Source organism: Neofelis nebulosa, chromosome 14, assembly GCF_028018385.1.
Source record: "Neofelis nebulosa isolate mNeoNeb1 chromosome 14, mNeoNeb1.pri, whole genome shotgun sequence".
Taxonomy (NCBI): Eukaryota; Metazoa; Chordata; class Mammalia; order Carnivora; family Felidae; genus Neofelis; species Neofelis nebulosa.
The window spans coordinates 38,526,872-38,547,810 of NC_080795.1; the positions used below are offsets into that span (position 1 = coordinate 38,526,872).

The following is a 20,939-nucleotide window of genomic DNA, read 5'->3' on the forward strand; positions in this document are numbered from 1 at the left end:
AAAATAACTGGAATTTTTTTGAGAGTCAGATATGTTGCCAACTTCTCATGGCAGCCATCTACTGGGGTTGTGGCCCAGTTTAACTACAGTACGCTCGACCACATTCATTCAGTGTTGTGAACTCTGGTTTGGCTCAAATCACAGGCCTGGTCAAGAATCGGTGGCCGAAGCCCCAATAGCAGACAGTTATTAAAAGTCATTTGAACAGAGAAAGGAACCTAGGGCCAGTTTCAAGATGTTCTCCTAATACTACTCCATTGTTTTTGTGTCGTTTTGAAGCTGACCTAAAATCTGTGACTGCTCAGGAAGTCACATCCTATGGGAGCTTTAGAAGAAAATGAATGTCTGGTTAGTAAACTTGAGGGCAACGAAACTTCCTTTTACTTAATTTTATGTGGTAGAGGAAGAAAAAAACATTTCTTTCTACTCTCTAGGTTCTGAGCTGTGGGCCCTCTAACAAAAAATAGATTAACAAGAGAAAACCAACAAATTTATTACCATGTATATCTCATACATACATGGGAGAAACTCAGAGATGAGTAACTCAAAAGAGGGGGCCAGAACTTGGGCATAAATACCATCTTCACCTAAAACCCAGGAAGAGAGTGTGGGGAGGCAGGTTATGGGAAGGGGACCATGAAAAGTACTATAAACAAGGATAAGGTTTGCTGTGCAGATGCTAAGTTGCACCTTCTCCATTGATAAGAGTCTCTTGTGATTTAGAGTCCTCCTTTCCTTCTTAGTACCCAGAGAGAGAGACCTTACAAAGGGACATTTCCTTTATAAATGTAAATTTCTCTTACAAAAGGGTAATTTGTACTCTTCAGAGCTTCCTTGCGTCTGCTGTTTCTCCAGATAATAAGCTGAAAATAATCCTTATGTCAAAGAGGCTTATTTTGGGGTGGCATATTTGGAGCTCCCACAGTGTAATACTGTATGCTAAATAACATTAATGTTTTATAGTGAGGGTATTCCTACCCTCAATTTTCTTGATCTTTAAAGGCTAAATGTTAACATATGGAAGTACAGTCATTTCTTTATCGAATCCCTGATGTTGAGGTGGTTTGTAGTGTTTCACTCTTATACACAGTATTATACACACCCTTATGAGGATCTTCGTTATTTGTCTGTTATGATCTGTATCACCAATTATTTCATTAGGATAAATTCCTAGTGATGGAATTACCGGATCAAAAGGGTGTAATTTGTTTTTTTCTTTTTTTTTTTTTTGCCAAATTTCAATCTAAAAAGTTGTGCTAATGAATATTGCACTCTCATTCTATCATCATCAACTCTGATTGTTACTGTTTTTAAAATTCGCCATTTTGGTCTGTGAAAAGTAGGAGTATTTATCTACTTAAATGTGTGTTTTTCTGATTAACTGGTAAAGTGGTCAATAAACAATAACAATTGGCAAGACGGAGCTGGGCGCTGGTCCCGAATTTTTGTTATGTAGGTAATATCCTGCTCAGTGATTCATTCATTATAAGAAAGCTTAAAACTGAAACAAGAACACTGGAACAGAGCCTGGAGGCAACATAATTCCATGCTCCAGTACAAACAAGAGCAGACCAAAGTAGCTGTAAGCTGTCAGGTGACCGGTGGAGTAAAGAGTTGGTGACGCCAGGTCTACCCAACAGAACCGCATCAGCACTAGGTTCTGTCTTGACCTCCTTGAATGGGGTGCTCCTCTGTGCACGTGAGGTGAAAGGAAATGTGAGCGGGTTACAAATTGGCCTCTTCAGTCACTATTCACCTACACAAATAATCATCCTTCCTTTTCCTGGTTCTGTTCACGGAAGCAGGGTAGCCGGATATGGGAATGACATTTAGCCTTTCAGCTTGCTCTTCTCACGGCAGTGTGCCTAAAATGCTACCTTAAAGGGTTTTGCGTATGATTTTGTTTCCCATCCTGTTTTCTTGTGAGGAAAACTGTAAGCGAGTTGCTCTTTACTTTGTGGGTGAAATACCATGTGGCTTTTTGGGGCGGGGTTAAGTTCTCACAATGAAAGAGAATCAGATCTAAAAATTGTTGCAGGTGTCTGACTTTAAATTCACATGATTCCGTTGGTGGAAGTTGCTGTGCTGTGTGTTGAGGGAAAATGAAGAAAGTTGCTCTTGCTTTTCAATGTCACAGAGTCCTCCAGCGTTTAGGCTCCTAGGTTGGAACGGTGCCTGGATTCTTCGCCGGTGTTTCGAAATGAATAGGGACATTTTAACGTCAAAAATCGTGGCAGTCTGAGCTTTAGATCAAGAAATAAATTGTGCATCATGTGTAGGTTATACTGGGACATCTGCAAAGTGAGCTTTGGTGTAGTTAGGCTGAAGAATCTGATGATGATGATGTGTCCTCTGAACTCGCCCCTGCATCATGTGGGTGGGATGTGAAGGAGCAGAGCTGCGCTCAGCGCAGAACGATAGAACAGAGGACAAAATGGAGGCCTTGGTCACTTGGTCAGAGAACCCAGAGGAGAGCGATTAACACAGTTGGGGGATTTTTCACTCCGACTGTGCTTCCGACCTCTGAGCTTTTGCAACTGTTATATCCTTTTTGAAAGCCTCAGGCTGATGGGAGATAAAGATATCATTTGGGACATAAATTAATATCTAGACTATTTGAGGTTCTTGCACAAGGAGCCAGTTATCACTGCTAATTTTCTCAGCTAGAACCCTCATCTTTCTTAAAAGAACGCAAGTTTGGCCAATCAAAATGTTAATTCTGGTAGTAGCGATCCTTAATATCAGCTTTGAGAGAAAACACAGCCTTCTGCCCTTATCCTGTTCTGAGGTCACTGTAAGTTTGGCTTCTCAGTGTCTTTTACCTGGGCGATGCCTGATTCTGTGCAAAATCTCCATCCCTTTGGTTGCTCTGGGCTGGTTGATGTTCTTGCCTCAGCAGAACATTTTTATTTTTATTTTTGTAAGTTTATTTATTTTGAGAGAGAGAGAGAGTGCAAGTGGAGGAGGGGGCAGAGAGAGAGAGAGACAGAGACAGAGACAGAGACAGAGAATCCCAAGCCGGCTCTGCACTAACAGTGCAGAGCCCCGTGTGGGACTCGAACTTATCAACCCTGAGATCATGACCCGAGCCAAAGTCAGACCCTTAACCAACAGACCCAGGCGCCCCATGCAGAACACTTTTAGAGAACAATTTGAATCAGATACAGGTGCTGGTACCGTGCTCACTTCTGCCCTGTCAGATTATAGGAAAGGTCTCTGGCAGGTCTTAAGAAGGAGATCTGCCCTAATGCATTTCCGTTTTCTGTGTCTGTAGATCACATGCGACCAATGCTAGCTAAGCTCAATAGTTAGACCACTTTTTCTCTTCTACCTGAAAACTGTTACCCAGCTTCGTAAGATGAGGGGCTCTCCCAGAAGTGTTAAACCCCACTAAAGCTTTTTGAGTGCCTTGGAATTTCTAGGGTCTTTCTATGCAAATGGATCCTCTGGAACACTATTATGATGCTCCTATATTTCCAATAATAAGTGGATGGAATTAGTCCTAATTCGTCTTTTTTTTTTTTTTTTTTGCCTTCCTAAATCCCTTCACACATAATGCTTTACTTTTCCCTTTGTTCTGCAAGTTTTATCTCTAAATTCATATACTTCTAATGAATTTAAATTATGGCTGTTTCTTAATGATCTTTAAAGGAGTGGGTAAATACCAGTTTTTTTCTCTGATTTAACTTTTAGCTCTGGTGATTTTATTAGGGCCCATACAATCAAGTAGACACTAATTGATCTATCTTTTCTTTTCCTTAGAAAGAGGCAACAGGAGAAAGAACTTTAGAATTTTAAAAGCCCAGATTCAGATCAGAACTCTGGCTTTGACCAAATGACTAAGTATCTTTGGCTCCTGCTCTGTAAATTGGTGATAATTATACCTATTGGGAGTCATTCCCTAAATGAAATTTCTGGAATATAATAAGTGTTCATTAAATAGAAGCCATTATCTTTATACTAGTAATGCATATTGGATATAACTAAGATTTTTTTTAAAGTGCTACTTATGTAATATATACTGTTATCTATTAATAATAATAGAATAGTAATAGATACTTTTCCTATAATCTGCAGAGGACTCAAATAATCAAAGCTAAATAGTAAAACAAACTTACTTCTCTTTTTGCAACTTAGAAATATGACTTCGAAATTTATAAAACTTTAAAAAAAACTGTATCTGCTCTTAATAAGGGTTAGTCATCAGAATTGAAGAAATTCTGTTTTTTAGTTTATTTTCATTGAAAAATATTTCCATCTATTCAGCTCACCATCCCCAACAGTTATAAACTCGCTTAATAAATTATAAACACTGCTGGAATATATTTAAAACTAAGCAGAAGCAATAAGATTACAAAGGTCAATTCTGTCTTGCGACTCTGGCTCACCAGTTACATTGTTTCATTCCTGTTGTTCTTAAGATTCAAATATTTGACTGATAGTTCGTTCCCCAAACAGATAAGAGGGAAAGTTTAATTCTTCTCTAGAATAAATTTTTTTAACTGAGAAATGATAATGTATCCTTTTATTAGAAAGGATGTTTCCCCAAAAGGCACAATAAAAATTACAAAAATTCCTAGTTCATATTAGCACATGTGGATTTCTTTGAGATGGCGCCAGTGTCTCGGCCTGTAGCAACATATGATAAATTTGGCAAAGTTAGTTTCACTGGCATGGCTTTATATGAGTACTGTTCTAAATAATTACGTACAGTTCTGCACATTAAACCAGAGAGCACAAGTCAAGCTTGGCAATATATTCAACTACCCTTTTTGGAAGTTTTTATTTCCTTCCTTAAATATGAGGAGTTTCAAAACTGAAAAGCAGTTTCATCCCTGCCCCCATCCCTGAAGTACAAGCGAAGCACTTTTCTAGTGTGAACATCCCTGAAGGCTGCAAAGCAGGAACCAAGAATGTTAATGAAATGGGATAGAAACGTCAGAAGGAAATCGGAGCCAATGAAACTTTTTTTTTTTTAAATAGAGAATAAGATCACAATTAAATATGTACAAATGAGGTTTATATGTGGAGAATAAATCTACTTTGAAGACCTAAGCCCTCTGGGAATTCTGAATCAAGAACACACTTTGGTGGTTTATGAAAGCCTATGTTTTCTCTGCAGTTATTGTGACATGTCTATTGTGAATTGCAGGGATGTTCAACATACTCTGAAAAATGGACAGAATAAATTGAAGGGAAAGAAAATGAATGTTCATCTGCAGCTTGATTCAGTCAGCGATGCAGGGGATAGAAAATGTGGCAGGTTTAACTTGGGTACAGAACAATTATATGGGTATTTGCAACAAAGGTTGCTTTACAATTCTCAAGCAGAGGGCAACTGTTTTTGCCACGCGACCATCTTGGGTTAAGCCCTCTCTATCCCCCACAATTTACTAAAAAATGCAGCAGTCCAAAATCCATGCTCAAGTAATTCAACTTAAACTTAGTGTTCTAAACAAGCGATGGCTGGATGCCACCTGGGCTGTGGCAAGCTTGGTTGTGCATGTTGTGAGTTTCGTGTACCCAATGTTGTCTCTCGTGTCTAACACACCATACTTCCCCTAGTTCACGTTTTGGTTGCAGACTTCATTTATCCCTTAAAGCAATACTGAATGGATTTATGCCCAGTGTGAGAAGCACTTATTGATGAGAAGTCTGCATATAATTATGTAAAAAATAATAGAGTGCTGTGTTTTCTTTCTTCCTTTTGAGGTCTTGTTTGTCCTCATGAAAATACAGCCTAGGGTTAAATTTTCAGCTTCATATTTCCGTTGTTTTTCTGTTTGTGCTACTTTAGGATGTAGAGGGATTTGAGGCATTTGATTTAACAATGCTTATCTCAAAATGTTTAATGATATAATGATATGCAGGCAAAGTTTATAGGAGACATCAAATTCTTAAGAACAGGGAGAACGAGTACCAGCATCAATTTTGGAGGGATTGGAGATGGCTTTAGGGATCCCTAAGCAAAATCTATATCTGCTTAGAGGTGGGATTCAAACATAATAAAGTTGAAAGTGAGTTGGAGCAGGGAGAGGGCATGTCTGGGCAATTGTAGGTCATGTTTAAAGGTCCCAAGGAGGTGAAAGCTGACTTTAAGAACAAAAGTCAGAAAAAAAAAAAAAAAAAAAGCCAGGGCTGACAGCAGACTTCAGTCTCGTCACCTGCCAGATGGGAGAGTTGGACTAAGTGTGAGGCTTCAAAATCAAAAATGTTCAACAGACTAATCTGGGGAGATTTTCCAAACTACACGTGGATGGGAAGAGATTAGTGTGCATCCTTGAGTCAAGAACCACTAGAATTGATTTCCTTAGTAAATATTAACTAACTGCCTGATAGGCATTGAGGATGCCTTTGAAAAATAATATTCCTGTTCCCATGGAGTTTTATTGAAATACTGAAAGGGCAGGAAGTAGGGCAGGAATAGGCAGACTGGTGAACAGAATCATCTCAGATAATGTTAATGAAGGAAGCCAGGTTGTGTAATTGAATGTGGGTAACGTGACAAGTGAAGGAGAAATGATAAGACTCACCTTTTATTAATTGGGAAGTTAAATGAGTCATTGCACATAAGATGGCTAGCCTCGTGCCTAGAAATGTTAATTCTCCCACTCTTCTAGAAAGTGATGATATTGAAACAGTCTCTCCCATTCTTTCTCCCACAAGTTTCCCTCCCCACATCGCTTGTGATAACAAAAATGTGAAAATTCCTCTCCATTTAGGGTGGTAAGAAGGAGTTAAGGTGAATGCACTGTATGGATGCAAGGAGACTTTCACCAGATATGCATATGTTAAGAAAAAACAGTCGTGGTCCCTGTACTCGCAGCTTTTAGAATCAAGTTGGAAGGCTTTCTCACTTGCCTTGCATGATTCTGCTACTGATGTCAAAGATGCAGGGCCAGGAGTGAGAAGGGTTGGTTTGCCTGAGTTGCGGCCAGGTACCTCGACATCCCACCACTAACAACCAAAATCAAAGACTGCATGTGCCATGGTGGTCTCCCCTTCAAAGGGGTGGTGTTGCCATTCCAAGGAAAACAGGAAGCACCAGGAAAGTTTGGAAAAATTGTATGCTGGACTGGAAGAGAGGAGTAGTGAGTGAGTCACTGGTAAACTGGTAAATGGGCTGGTCTAGGCTTTGGGGCATCTGCATCGCAGCCCCGACTCTGTCACTTGCAAGCCAAGTCACCTAGTAAGTCATGAATCTTTACAGCCTAGATTTCCACATCTACAGAATGAGTCTGTTCAGCTGCTTGATTATTGAGGCCTTTGGGGCTCTGACAAGTGTCTTCTAAATACTGCCTTTGTTAGGCACTTTTGTTGAGATCCTTACCACAGCTATCCGCCATGCCTTGTTATCTGGGAGAGATGCTTACATCAGCTGGCTGTCTCTCTTAATGGTATTAATCATGTAGTGATTGTTACTAAAGCTTTCTGTTTAGTTTCACTTTCTGTCTTAAAAATACTTCTATCTTAGTTAACTGGAAGAGAGGGTGATTAACTAGGGTATATATGAAGTTCCAAAGGGAAAAGATCTGAGTCACGCATACCTCTGTGGCAGGCTGCCAGGGCACCTGTAACAAGCCGCCACAGTTAGATGGATCAAACAACAAACGTGGGTTTTCTCACAGCTCTGGAGGCTGGACATCAATCATCAAGATGCCAGGACAGGTGGTTTCCTCTGGGGCCTCTCTCCTTGGCTTGCGGATGGCCACCCTCTTGCTTCTTCACCTGGTCTTCCCTCTGTGCGTGCATATCGCTGGTGTCTCTGTATGTCCTCATCTCCTCCTTTTATAAGGACACCAGTCAGATTGGACTAGGGCCCATGCTAATGGCCCCATTTTCATGTAATTACCTCTTTAAAGGCCCTCTTTCCGTGTATAGTCACATTATGAGGTACTGGAGGTTAGGGCCTCAGCTTATGAATTTTAGGGGAGCACAGCTGAGTCCCTGACACCCTCTTTGAGTTGTCTCAGCAATGAGAAGCGTTTGACTTGATAACTATGTTAGTGTCCTGTGAAAACTATTGCAGTTTACCAGGAACCTGGTGGCTTAACCACAGAAATCTATTCTCACATTCCTGGAGTCCAGAAGTCCAAAATCAAGACATTAGCCTGGCCATGCTCTCTCTGGAGGTTCTAGGGGGAACCTAGAACCCATACATTCTAGGGGGAAACCTTCCTTGTCTTCCAGCTTCTGGTGGCTCTGCACATTCCTTGGCTCCTGGATGCATCACACCACACTGTGCCTCTGTTACCACAAAGCCTTCCACTCTATGTTCGTGTCTTCTTCTCTTCTGTCTCTTATAAGTGCGCTTGATGGATTTTAAATATATGTCTGTGCACAGATAATGCCACATGTGTTTTCAGACCACAGGCTGAACACATGGTAGCAAGCATTTATGAATGTTACTATTTTTTTCTAGACGGATTCTTGGTTTTGTGCTTAATGATAGACTCAAAGTCATATAGGGGGAATCAAGACCCGTGGATTACAGATTAGTACTTTCTACCTGTTATACAGTAGCATACTGACAGATTTATTAAGGTTTGCTGATTGTACTATCACTCTGTTGTTTCTGTAGTGAAACATAAAGTGATTTATGACAGATTCCTAACACAAAAATAGCACAGGAACAACAAATAATAGTACTAAAGGGTTTATATATTCTTTTTGGCATAGAAATATATATTAGCATATTCCATGTGGTCCCTTTGTAGATAGTTCAGAAATATACTCATTGCTGCTACTGAAGAGTTGTCGATGAAGCATTATATACTTAAAACATTAAAATCCTTTTTTTCTGTCATGGAGATTTCATTACTGCAAAACCTAAAGCAACCAGAATGCTGGCAAAAAGGATATTTTGGTTGACTGAGTTTTCTGTTAATTGGTTGATAGAATTTTCTGGTTAATTGAGTATTGCACAGAAAGTCCATTTAGTTTGTGTTTTCTTAATTTTTTAAAAAAATGTTCATTTATTTATTTTGAGAGAGAGAGAGAGAGAGACAGAGACAGAGACAGAGACAGAGACAGAGAGTGCGAGTGCAAGCAGGGGAGGTACAGAGAGAGATGGAGAGAGTGAATCCTAAGCAGGCTCCATACTGTTAGCCTGTAGCCCAATGAGAGCTCAAACTCACGAAGCATGAGAACATGACCTGAGCCAGAATCAAGAGTCAGATGCTTAACCAACGGAGACACCCAGGCATCCCAAAAGTCCATTTAGTTTTGAATACTATTAGTATTTCTAAAAAGTTAAGATCTTTCTCTTTGCCTTATTAAGTTTAACAAAATGGATATAATTTAGATTTTTCTTGATTTATAAGTATTTCTTTACAGGGCCTTGTTCAGAACTTCAGTAACAGTTGTATAAATGTGAAACTGTTGAAAGGGTATGACCCCCTTAACTAAATCCTGAATATGAATTTTTTTTTAGCTTTAGATTTTGCTTCATTCTTATAAAAGTGGAGTTATTAAAAATCTGATTATCGGGATCAGATAGCAGATACAAAAAATCAATTACTTGAAATTTACTGCAATGGTAGCTTTAACATTTAGACCCAGGCCTTGTACACAAACATGTTGACAGAATAAATAAATGATAACTACAAATACCCTTAATATGATGTAGATCAGGTATTGATGGTGAGGAAAGAAGAGTCTGGGTTTTGCCTCTCTTTGTCATTCTGCTTATTCAGAGTAAAATCTCCTCTTTACAGATTTATGATTATTTTTACTACATTAGGCCAAAGTATTTATTCATTCAACGATATTTGTTTAGTGTCTCTCAGCCAGACACTATTCTAGAAGTTGAGAATCCATCAATAAAACCTTAAGAATGATCAGATCAGATAAAAACACATTATATAAATAAATTTGAGTGTGTGCGCAAATGTTTAGTGAGTGCTTCAGTAAAGAACATAAGAAACAATAGGTGTATTATGAATAGTCTATTTTTATTCTTTAAAATACCTCAAAATGGATTTGTTTATACATATGGATATTTTTCATTTTTATTCAATATATGAAATTTATTGTCAAATCGGTTTCCATACAACACGCAGTGCTCATCCCAAAAGGATATTTTTCATTTTATGTCAAGTTATAGTAAATGGTCCATTTAGAGAACTAGTATTATAGTTTCAAAATGAGCTAAACTCCTATTTTATTAAACAGTTTGGTCAGCTGTGATAAAATAGCTTATTTACTTATCTGTACACATATAAACTGTCTTTGATCCTCAGAGGTCTGAGAAGTGAAGTTGATCTTCAATAGGAATTTTTATCTACTGAAGCTTAGTGTGTGATAGCATTCTAAGATGACTGGATTTATATGAGAAATGAGAAATTTTAATGTGTACTTAGGATGCCTAGACTTGCATTAAATGAACATATGTAAATATGTGTAAGTATGTGTGTGTATATGTGTATCCCTATCCCTATTCCTGTCTCTGTCCCCATATGCCACTCGTTGCCTACAAGCTGACTTTAGCTGTGACTTCTTTGTGTGGGTCCACATGACAGTCATTAGATGACGCTCCTCATCAGCCTGCTTTTCTGTTGTGTTCTTCATGCTGGTTCTAGCAAAACTTTGCCCGCCCCCATGTTCTTCTGGAGCATCTTGTGGGATGTGCTTTGTTCTACAAGTTGTAGTTTAACTCAGACAGACAATAAAAACCCTGGTTTTTGTTGTTCTTGTTGTTTTGTTTTGTTTTTGTTTTGTTTTGTCATTCCTTTCATTCTGGGGTGGTCATTTTTATTACTGCAAACACATGTTCTCAAAACGCACATTACAGCAAATTTGGTATGGCTTGGAGTTTAGTAAATTTCTCCCCTTTCTTATATAGGCACTCTCATGGCATACTTTTATTTTTTTTATTTTTTTAATTTATTATTATTAGTTTCTTAATATAATTTATTGTCGACTTGGCTAACATACTGTGTAAAGTGTGCTCTTGGAATGTACCATGGGTAGATTCCTGTGGTTTATCGCTTACATACAACACCCAGTGCTCATCCCAGCAAGTGCCCTCCTCAGTGCCCATCACCCATTTCCCCTCTCCCCACCACCCCCGTCCACCCTCAGTTTGTTCTCTGTATTTAAGAGTCTCTTATGATTTGCCTCTCTCCCTCTCTGTTTGTAACTATTTTTCCCCTTCCCCTCCCCCATGATCTTCTGTTAAGTTTCTCAGGATCCACATATGAGTGAAAACATTTGATATCTGTCCTTCTCTGACTGACTTACTTCACTCAGCATAATACCTTCCAGTTCCATCCACGTTGCTGCAAATGGCATGATTTCATTCTTTCTCATTGCCAAGTAGTATGCCATTGTATATGTAAACCACACCTTCTTTATCCATTCATCAGCTGATGGACATTTAGGCCCTTTCCATAATTTGGCTACTGTTGAAAGTGCTGCCTTAAGCATTGGGGTACACATGCCCCTATGAGTCAGCACTCCTGTATCCCTTGGATAAATTCCTATCAGTGCTATTCCTGGGTCATAGGGTAGATCTATTTTTAATTTTTTGAGGAGCCTCCACACTGTTTTCCAGAGCGGCTGCACCAGTTCGCATTCCCACCAACAGTGTAAGAGGGTTCCTATTTCTCCACATCCTCGCCAGCATCTGTAGTTTCCTGATTTGTTCATTTTAGCCACTCTGGTGTGAGGTGGTATCTCAGTGTGGTTTAGATTTGTATTTCCCTGATGATGACTGACATTGAGCATCTTTTCATGTGTCTGTTTGGCCATCTAGATGTCTTCTTTGGAAAAGGGCATACTTTTCATCCATGCATAAAACAGAAGGAATAATCCTCTGTTTTAAAACATTTGGATCCTTGTGTTTTTCCTTGACAAATCATCTGAATGATATTCTCAATTTTATCCTTTAATCATCAGAAAGCTATGTATTTGGACAAAATTTTTTTAACATTCCCCTAACCCCATCTCCTATAGAAAATATTTCACTGAGTAGCATTTTGGATTTTAGTCCTTGACATTGAGTAAGGGGTGACTATGGGAAGTGGAATCTGCTCCTTCACTTGCTGTAGGAATTCTGTGAGCAATTACCATCCATAGAGACAGAAAAAATACTGTCTGCACCGCAGGTAACTATGAGATTATAGTACCCTCAGAGTGTGGGATAAAATAGAATACTATGAAAAAGATAACAGGTAAAGCTAATTATTCCTTATGTATCTGATCATTCACGTAATGTTTTGGTTTTTTCTGTTGTTTTGTTTTTAAACTGTGTGGACAAAGGGGATTCTGGATTACCTACATTATACCCTGGTCCCTTTCACTTAGTGAGGCTCCATTTTAACTGAGTTTATTTTACTTATTTATTTGAAAGAGTTACGGTGTTAATGGTAACATTTAACATATTGAATTGAGGTTCAGCTAGCCTGATGAATCTCCTTTACACCTCCTTTACAACATCCCTCATGTATGTTCCTGATCGCTGGACCAGAGGGTCCTGTAATTAGGAAACCTGCTGAGCAGAATTTTAGGAGATGCTAAGGAACATAGTCTATGTAAGCTCTTTTGATCCATTACATACATAATATTTTGATCCAGTGTTTTTAGTTGTGGTCAAATTATATTTGAGATACTAAAAAGAGAGGTCAGAGTATCAATCAATAAGTTGGGCTACCGTGAGAATAGCGTGTGAGCTAGAGTGAAAGCTAATTTAGATCACCTGAAATGACTTGAAGAATTTGTTGTGGACAAACAGAAATGAGCTTATAAAAATTATAGCATGATCCAGCAGAAGGAGGAGTTAAGGGACATGTTGAAGATAAGCATTTAAGGTCTGTTTAAAATCTTTAAAATTATACAAGTGCTATATCTTTGCAAGAGAGAATTTGGAAGACACAGATAAATGCAAATATCTCCTTATGCAGAGCTATTAACTCTCCAGATGTATCCATAGATATTTAAAGTACGAGTGCATGTTTGATCCTGAAATTTGAGGAAGAGCCTATGTCCCCTTACTGCTCTTACTGATGAATCTGCATGTAGGTAATGAGTTTTAGCACTCTGCCCATTGAATTGTCCTGGGAAAGACTCAGAAGAGTCATTCTCTCTAGCCATGTCCTTATGTAGGAAGGAGCAAACACTGAGTTTAATGGGAGAATCAAGGGCAAAGCAATTTTGTACATGCAAATGTACTTGCTCTGGATCAGCACTGGCCACCCTTTACATCCCACGTTTCCACCCCCCCATCCGTTAACATATTTTTGTGAAACATCACTGAGTTCATTTGGAGCCAGATTTCAATGTTGGTGTATTGTGGATGACCCTGAATTTTGTTTGTATTTTTCCTTATCACTGTAGATCTATGCATATGTCTTTGAAAACATCAAGTCTGTCCGACTGGAAGCACTGCTGTTATCCTTGCTGAGCATCGTGGTGCTTGTTCTGGTTAAAGAGCTGAATGAACAATTTAAAAGGAAAATTAAAGTTGTTCTTCCTGTCGATTTAGTTTTGGTAAGTATGAAATCAACATTTAGCCTTCTGCCTTACAGTGCTTGCCAGTTGTTGGGGTAACCTGCAGAGGTTCACTCTATTGTCTACAGTAACCCACAACTATTCCTGTCTCTCATTAAAGTCAGGCTAATTTTGCAGGGCTATACATTAATGTAAGAACAGGAAACATTTTGAGTCCATACTTTTTAAAAAAGGAGGCACACATGTTTTCAATTTACACAGCATTTCTCATATGCTTGTAATTTTTTTTTACATAAATAATAGAACATATAGCTTCAGATTTTATATAAGAAGACATTTCTAAGGGTGAGACTCAGAAGATCTCAGGAATGATTCTCCCTAAAAGCTATAAAAAGTGATACCCCATCCTACTAATGTGGCATCTGTATGATATGCAGAGAAGTATTATCAGTTGACCAATGTCCATTAGTGATTGATAGAGTTATTAACACCTTTTTTGCTGACCTAATTTTGCTTTATTGAAAGGATACTCATGATTTTCATGGGCCAGGCCTGGTTCTCTAATATATTTTTCATTGTTGTACCTGGCAAAGCAATGAATTATGCTTTACATTAAGGTTTATGGCATTACAAACTGCATTTTGAAATTTTAAGAGCCTCTAATGAGGACTCTTAATTAAACAAAGCACAAGTTGAAAATGAAATATTAGCACAATCACAGCCTACTAACCTATCATTAACTGACTGTAGTTTTTTAATGGTCTTTGGGTTATACACGTACAGGACAAGAGGTGTCCAAATCATTTCACCTCTTGAAATATTCATTCATATTGCTGAAGTGGTGTAGGTTTACATAAACATGTAAGCTTAGCACATTGGAAGCTCTCTGAGGACTATGACATATTTCTGTAGAACTGAGATGGATGGCCTCTCTCCATAGCTAGACCTTGGATGATTCTATACTCCTGATAATTTATGGAGATGCGTGTAACATATGTGATCAATATAATGTGTGTGTGTTTGTGTGTATTTCAAATAAGCCATAAAAGTGGAGGGTACTATAATTATTAGTTTTCACAGCAACAACTGTGAAACATACCATTTTATTCCAAAGTCCTATAAGTATTAAGAAATCTTATTATATCTTGGGAAGCTTTATTACTACATAAGTTGCATGAAAACAAAAAATTGAAACCAAACCTTAGGTAACAAGGCCCTTTAGCTGGTAATAAAAAAAAAATTACTTATTCAATGCAAAACTAGTAAGAAGTATCTTTTATCCATATATATATATATATATATATATATATATATAGAGAGAGAGAGAGAGAGAGAGAGAGAGGTAATTCTTACACAAGGTTCCTCCTAATATTTGCAAGAGCCAAGGTAAAAGTGCTAATTCGGGCCTGAATACTTAAAAGTTATAGACCAACGTGTTAAAGAAAACAGGTTTTGTTTTCCTAGTTTGACTAAAACGCCACAGTGATTACCTTGAACAGAATAGAGAATTCTCCCATTCCGTCCAGTTCTGCCAGAAGAAGGTAGCCTGGGGAGAGCCAGCCAGCTCTTTGGCCTGCCCCTCCTCTTCCTCCTCTGACTCTGTCCCCTGTAGGTGGGACAGAGATTTGTATGTATATGTGTGGCTATTCCTGTCCCATTATCTAAACTCCAAACATCCTCACTCTTCCACACCAGAACTGTCCCTTGGCCTTTTCATGGGCCACGTTGGGAGGGTGAATCTGGGGGAGATACTCCAAAAGCAGGCATGGGCCATTTGGGCAGGAAATCATCAATTCTTGAGTATCCAAAGTGCCGTCCAGAAAGACTGGGACAGGTGAGCTGGACGCATCCCTTCATCCCTACAAAGCTCTCCTTGTATGAGAAGGGCAACAGGTTGTGGAGGGCCAGATTAGAACCCTCTAAAGCACTGGACCTGCCTGGACATGTATCCCATGTTGCCCAAGTCTAAGGGCAGTTCATGTCTTATACACACCTATAATACTAAAATAATATTGAAGAGGGACCAATGACTTGGCTGATAAAGGAAGTTGAATCATGTCAAACAAATACAGTGAGGAAATAAGATGTTGTCTGGAAGCCAATTCAGCGGCTTAGATTCCTTGATTTTAATATTGGCTACAAGTCCTCCATCTTGTGTGTTCTTCCAGTTTCAAGAAGGAACCAATATTTTGTGCCTATGGTATATTTTCTTTTATATCTCATAGTATTTTCTGACCTGATGTAAATATTTCTTGGAAATTATTAGCAATTAAATTTATTAATTGTCTTAGGGATTTTCGAATACGTAAATACTTCTGATTCTAACCTAATAGGCCTGACTTTTTAACTACTGCTATCTTCATCAGAAAACACTATTATATCACAATATTTATTATGTTTAACAGTATAATCTGCATAGTTTTATTGCCTTTTAAACACATTCTCAAGGCTGTTTTGCTTTGTGAGTCTACTTGTTGTTTTAAAACCCTCTGTAAATTTGGTTAAATATCATCACAGAACAGAAATACACAGGAAAAATCCCTACAAAATAATATTATTGGGCATTAATTTTCAAATATGCCTTAATTTGCTAGTGTGGTTTTGTTAAACCTTTTTTCTGGCCATGTATATGGTAACTTTGCACTTTAAATAGATAATTGGTGTGCCTCTTTTTGACAAAAAAGAAAAAGTGTCGTGTATAAGATCTAAACTGATACCATAATCATGTGAAATTTCTAGTACCTACTAAAATTATCAGAAGAATGACAAGAGAACGTGAAAATGGATGGAAAACATGGGGGTGGCATGGTAGGAAAAACAAAGGCTGAACTGAGTTCTGAACATACCTTTTACAGGTGATTATGCACACAGGCAGAGGAGACCTGACCTTGCTTATCATATGTCATATAGCAGAGTGTAGGGCACCTGAGATTCCATGGAGGTGACTTTAAAAACAGTGAGTCCAGCATGTTATTAACTAGTATATTTTGCTTCAAGAAATAGTGAAAGCTCAAAATTAAAAATTTCCCAAGGAGACTGTCAATCATCGCTGACAACTAACCTATATAGGAATATTAATGCAATATCTCAAACTCCTGAGAGGTTGGTGTCATGGAGGGAAATCGTGCTGTGTTACAAGGCATTCCCTCACGTCCTGAGACACAGGTATTTAGGTTGGTTGTGGTATCTGTACACACACATACACGCCTATATTCTGTTCTGTCCCCCTTCAAAATCAGACGTAATTGGATAGACACATCAGGAAGGATATTAGAAAAGCCATATTGTTGGATGCCATTTAACTTTTGAGGCTGCAAATCAAGTGCTCACAAATTTCGGAGGGATTTTTTTCATTTTTAAAATTTTCTTAATTTTTAAGTCTGTGCAACTGCAACATGACTCTTAACAATCATGGGGCACGTGAACAATGTTTACTTTTAAAAATAGTTTCAAGGTGTTTGAGAGGCCAGTAATAATTTTCTTTTTCTTTTTTCAAATGGAACCACACAGATTATTGCTGCATCATTTGCTTGTTATTGTACCAATATGGAAATCACATATGGATTAGAAGTAGTTGGTCATATTCCAAAAGGGTAATGTAGTCTTTTTCTTTCTTTCTTCCTTTTTTGTTGGTTTGTTTGGTTTTGATGAAGGAAAGGACTTGGGGTAGGTGGCTATGGATTTCATTTCTTTCAAAGGCTCTCTATAGGACAAAATTCTAATTAATTTCTGTTTGAAAATAATAGGAAGAAATAATACACATATGGAGAAAAAGTAACTTCATAAACTGTTTGCCTATTAGTAGGGAAGTTGATGACTGTCTTATACAGCCTTACTTCAGGTGAAAGATTTGTAAATTATTTACTAAAATATTATTTGGGGAAAAAAGGAGGGCATTGAATTTTCAAATTATGGTCACACCCCTGGGATTTATTGTTCCCTATTCCACTCACATATTCTTATGACTATTTTTATTTCACTTCATACATAGTACAAGTACAGAAGCATCATCTGAAATAATAACCCCGCACATAGGCCTAGGTGGTATATAATGGTGAGGGAGGGTGAAAGCGGAGAAGGTTTCTTAAAGCCTTCCTGTGGACACTAAGAGGAAGGTTAACGTGAAATGTTGACCCTGAAGGGCAAAACGTGATCCAAATATAGTCTGAAGGAACATAAAGACATCTTAGGGAAGAGAGGGGTGTGTTATGGGTTATTCCCTCTTAATGGGCTATATATACACCAGTGTTTATAAATGTCCAGCAAAGTTACAGTTGTTGAGTCCTCTGTATTTTTATCTTCCAGTCCAAAATTTTGGTTTCTAATTACATTAAAATGGAAGAACATAGAAAAATTCTCAGAGGTTATCAAGATAATTAGAAAAAACAACTATCTTTAGCCTTTATGTAGATACAGGTTATTATTTAAATCATCTTGGGTTTTCTACAGGATTCTCTACTTTTCCGCCTTCAAAAGTCAACTTACTGTTTCTTTTGGGTCAGCTTATTGTTGTTAATAATTAGTCAAGCTCAGTTTTTAGAAAACAGAAATTCATATACTCTGAAATGGCAATGCTTTGTACATCATATTAAGATATCTTAGGGCCTGTAATGTTACAGATCAATTTCTCTTGGGGGTAAACTTCAGTTAGTGGATAAAAAAAAAAAATCACGCCTCTCCCCCGCTGCTTTTTTTCTCCTTAATTTTGAATGACCTTTCTAGACCCATTCTCTTAAGGAATCATAGAAGGAGTGTGGCATTGAAAAGAGATGGTGAACCCCAGCTCTACCATTCGATTTGTGACTTATATGCATTACCTAAACTTTCTTAAAATGTTTTCTCTGCCAGAGTGCATGAGTGGCGCTTGGTCTAGGGTTGTGTAGACAATGAAACTGCTAATTGAAAGGGTTGAACATTCCGCTTTCATGCTAGGTATTAAGTCAACATCAATTATCTTCCCTTTTGTCCCTACTTTTTCCCCAGAGGGATTTTTTGTTTGTTTTTGAAGAGGAAGTAAGTCTTCCAAAGTATCATCAGGGATATAAATCAACAATGATACCTTGGCTCAAGTGCTTTTCAAAACACAGTAATACAATGGCTGGGTATTAGTTGAAAGAAATAATTTAAACAGTTCTTTAAAACTGGGAAACAGCTAACTGTGGCCTGTATTTCACAACGGAGGGTAGATGGAGCCTTTATCCACATTTTTCTTCACGTATGTGATGCATAGTGAAGTGTACTGTGAAAGGATCAAGTTAAAAACATAATTAAAATTATGAACTCAATGGCGAAGTTAGGGATTAGCTCAAGAATTATAGCTCACAATAAACCATTGTTTGTACAATACTGTAGTACTCAGGGCAGGAAGTACAGTCTCTAACGCCTGCCAATTAAATATTTGGAAAAGTTCGAATGAAAGAACACTCCAGATTTGCTTTTGTTCTGATACAGAACATTTTCCTTGAGTCAGAGTTTCTGTAGTGTAAAACCTGAATTCCCTGGGCGTAAATGCCTCATGGACGCATGGAGCTGTCGCCATGGCGATCCTTGTGATTTTGCTTTTCTGCTAAGTAATATTGAAAACAAAGGGCTTCTCAGGGCAAGGCTGCTTGGTTTTCACACGGGTGTTTCACTTTTTCTATGTAAACTTCATAGTCATTATTACCACAGTTGAATTCATTGCAAGTTGTTACAGAAATTACATGAAAGTTGATGACTTCAGCATGGTTTTTCTGTCCACAGAATCCCTCCACCTAGAGCTCCCCCAATGAATGTCCTCTCTGCAGTAATCACTGAAGCTTTTGGAGTGGCACTTGTCGGCTACGTGGCCTCCCTGGCTCTTGCTCAAGGATCTGCCAAAAAATACAAATATTCAGTTGATGACAACCAGGTGGAGTATACCCCAGCCCCTCTCCCCAGCTGTTGTATCATGGTACTCTTTACTCAGATCCTGAGAATGTTGAACTTAAGAAAAATGTCACTTTCCTAAGTGTATAACAGTAATGGGTAGAACACAGAAAATCTCAAAAATCATCCATAGAAAGCTGAAAATCTGGCCCTCATGGGTTGGTTTATAATTTATCATTTTTTCTCCTAGGAAGAGGGACATCTTGATGTCCTTTTTGATTTTAGGAGGGAATCTACATATATTTATCGTTGCATTCTGACTTAAAAAAAAACCCGTGAATTTCAAAGTAACAAAAACACTAATATTACTTATTCTTTTTTTTCTTTGCCTTTCTATTTTTTTAAATATATAAAATTTATTGTCAAATTGGTTTCCATACAACACCCAGTGCTCATTAATATTACTTATTCTTGTTAGTAAAAAACTAAAGGGTACAAGGGTTTATTCTAAGAATACCAAAGAATGAAAATTTTATTGATCCTATTTCTGAATCTGCTCGTGCTAGTTTCTTCTTTCAAGCCTTATGGCCCTACATTCTTGCACAGGTCGACAGGGACAGCTGTGGAATAGTGGTTAAGAATGGCAAATTACCTGTGTCTAAATCTCACTCCGACACTATGTGCCCTTAATTGTTTCTGTGTCCCAGTTTTGTCATCTGCAAAAAAGCAGATTTATTCATTTAATGGATGTGTATTGAGCTCTACCATGTACCAGCAGGCACTGGTCTAGGAACAAGGGACACAATGCTGTATGACACAGACCATGTCTTTCCCCATCTCAGTCCTCCCAGGCCTTCCTTGGTACACCAAAATCTAAACACCAGATTTTTCCACTTCCTTCTCTGCTCTGCTTTTCATATTATTCTTGTTTACTGTCAGCATCCCCTAATCAGAGTGCCGGCTCGCTGGGGACAGGCATATGTGTCTGTTTTGTTGGCTGGCAAGAGCAGAAACAGGTAACATTAGGAGGCCGTTGCAATAATCCAGGTGATACTTGATGACTTGGATGTAGCAGTGCTGGAGACGAGAAGTAGACAGATTATGGATTGGTTGTGGATGCTGTCTGGGAAAAGGGGAAGGAGTCAAAAATAACTCTAATGCTTTTGGCCTAAGCACCTGGAACTTGAGGTGGGGAAGAATGTGGGAGGACACGACTGGGGATGGTAGACAGCAATAAACCAGATTCAGTTAAGTTTGGGATACCTGTCAGCCATCCAAATGGAATGCCGAGAAGCGGGTTGGCCATATGAGTCTGGAGTTCAGAAGAGTGGTCCAGGCTGGAGATGTAGACTTGTGAGTTGTCAGCATATATTTGGATATGTAGGATCAGAGAGAGAAATGCTCCCATACTTGTGATTGGTTTGGTGAGAAGGAACCATAAAGATAATTGAGAAGGAGTGGTCAGGGAGATAAGAGGAGAATAGAGTGTGAGGTCCTAGAAGGACCTAGAAGGAGCCTTTAAGGAGGAGGAAGTGAGCAACTATCTCAGATGCCACTTTTAGGCCAAGTAGGTAAGATCTAACCACTGGATTTAGCTTTGGGGGTGTCATTGGTGGAGTGGTGGGGGCAAAAGCCTTGAACAT

At 38.4% G+C, this 20,939-nt stretch overlaps 1 protein-coding gene across 4 annotated transcripts in view; it reads left to right on the plus strand.

Moving 5' to 3' along the window:
• The window catches only part of SLC26A7 (solute carrier family 26 member 7), a 119,476-nt gene that overhangs the window by 49,846 nt on the left and 48,691 nt on the right, over nt 1-20,939 (plus strand). For 3 of the 4 annotated variants that reach the window (XM_058698525.1, XM_058698522.1, XM_058698524.1), the window contains 3 exons: nt 13,336-13,488; nt 16,960-17,042; nt 19,192-19,339. In XM_058698525.1, coding sequence (XP_058554508.1) covers nt 13,336-13,488; nt 16,960-17,042; nt 19,192-19,339 — 384 coding nt within the window. Of the gene's footprint in view, nt 1-13,335; nt 13,489-16,959; nt 17,043-19,191; nt 19,340-20,939 lie in introns of those variants that run through there. The other variant, XM_058698526.1, reaches the window with a different exon arrangement.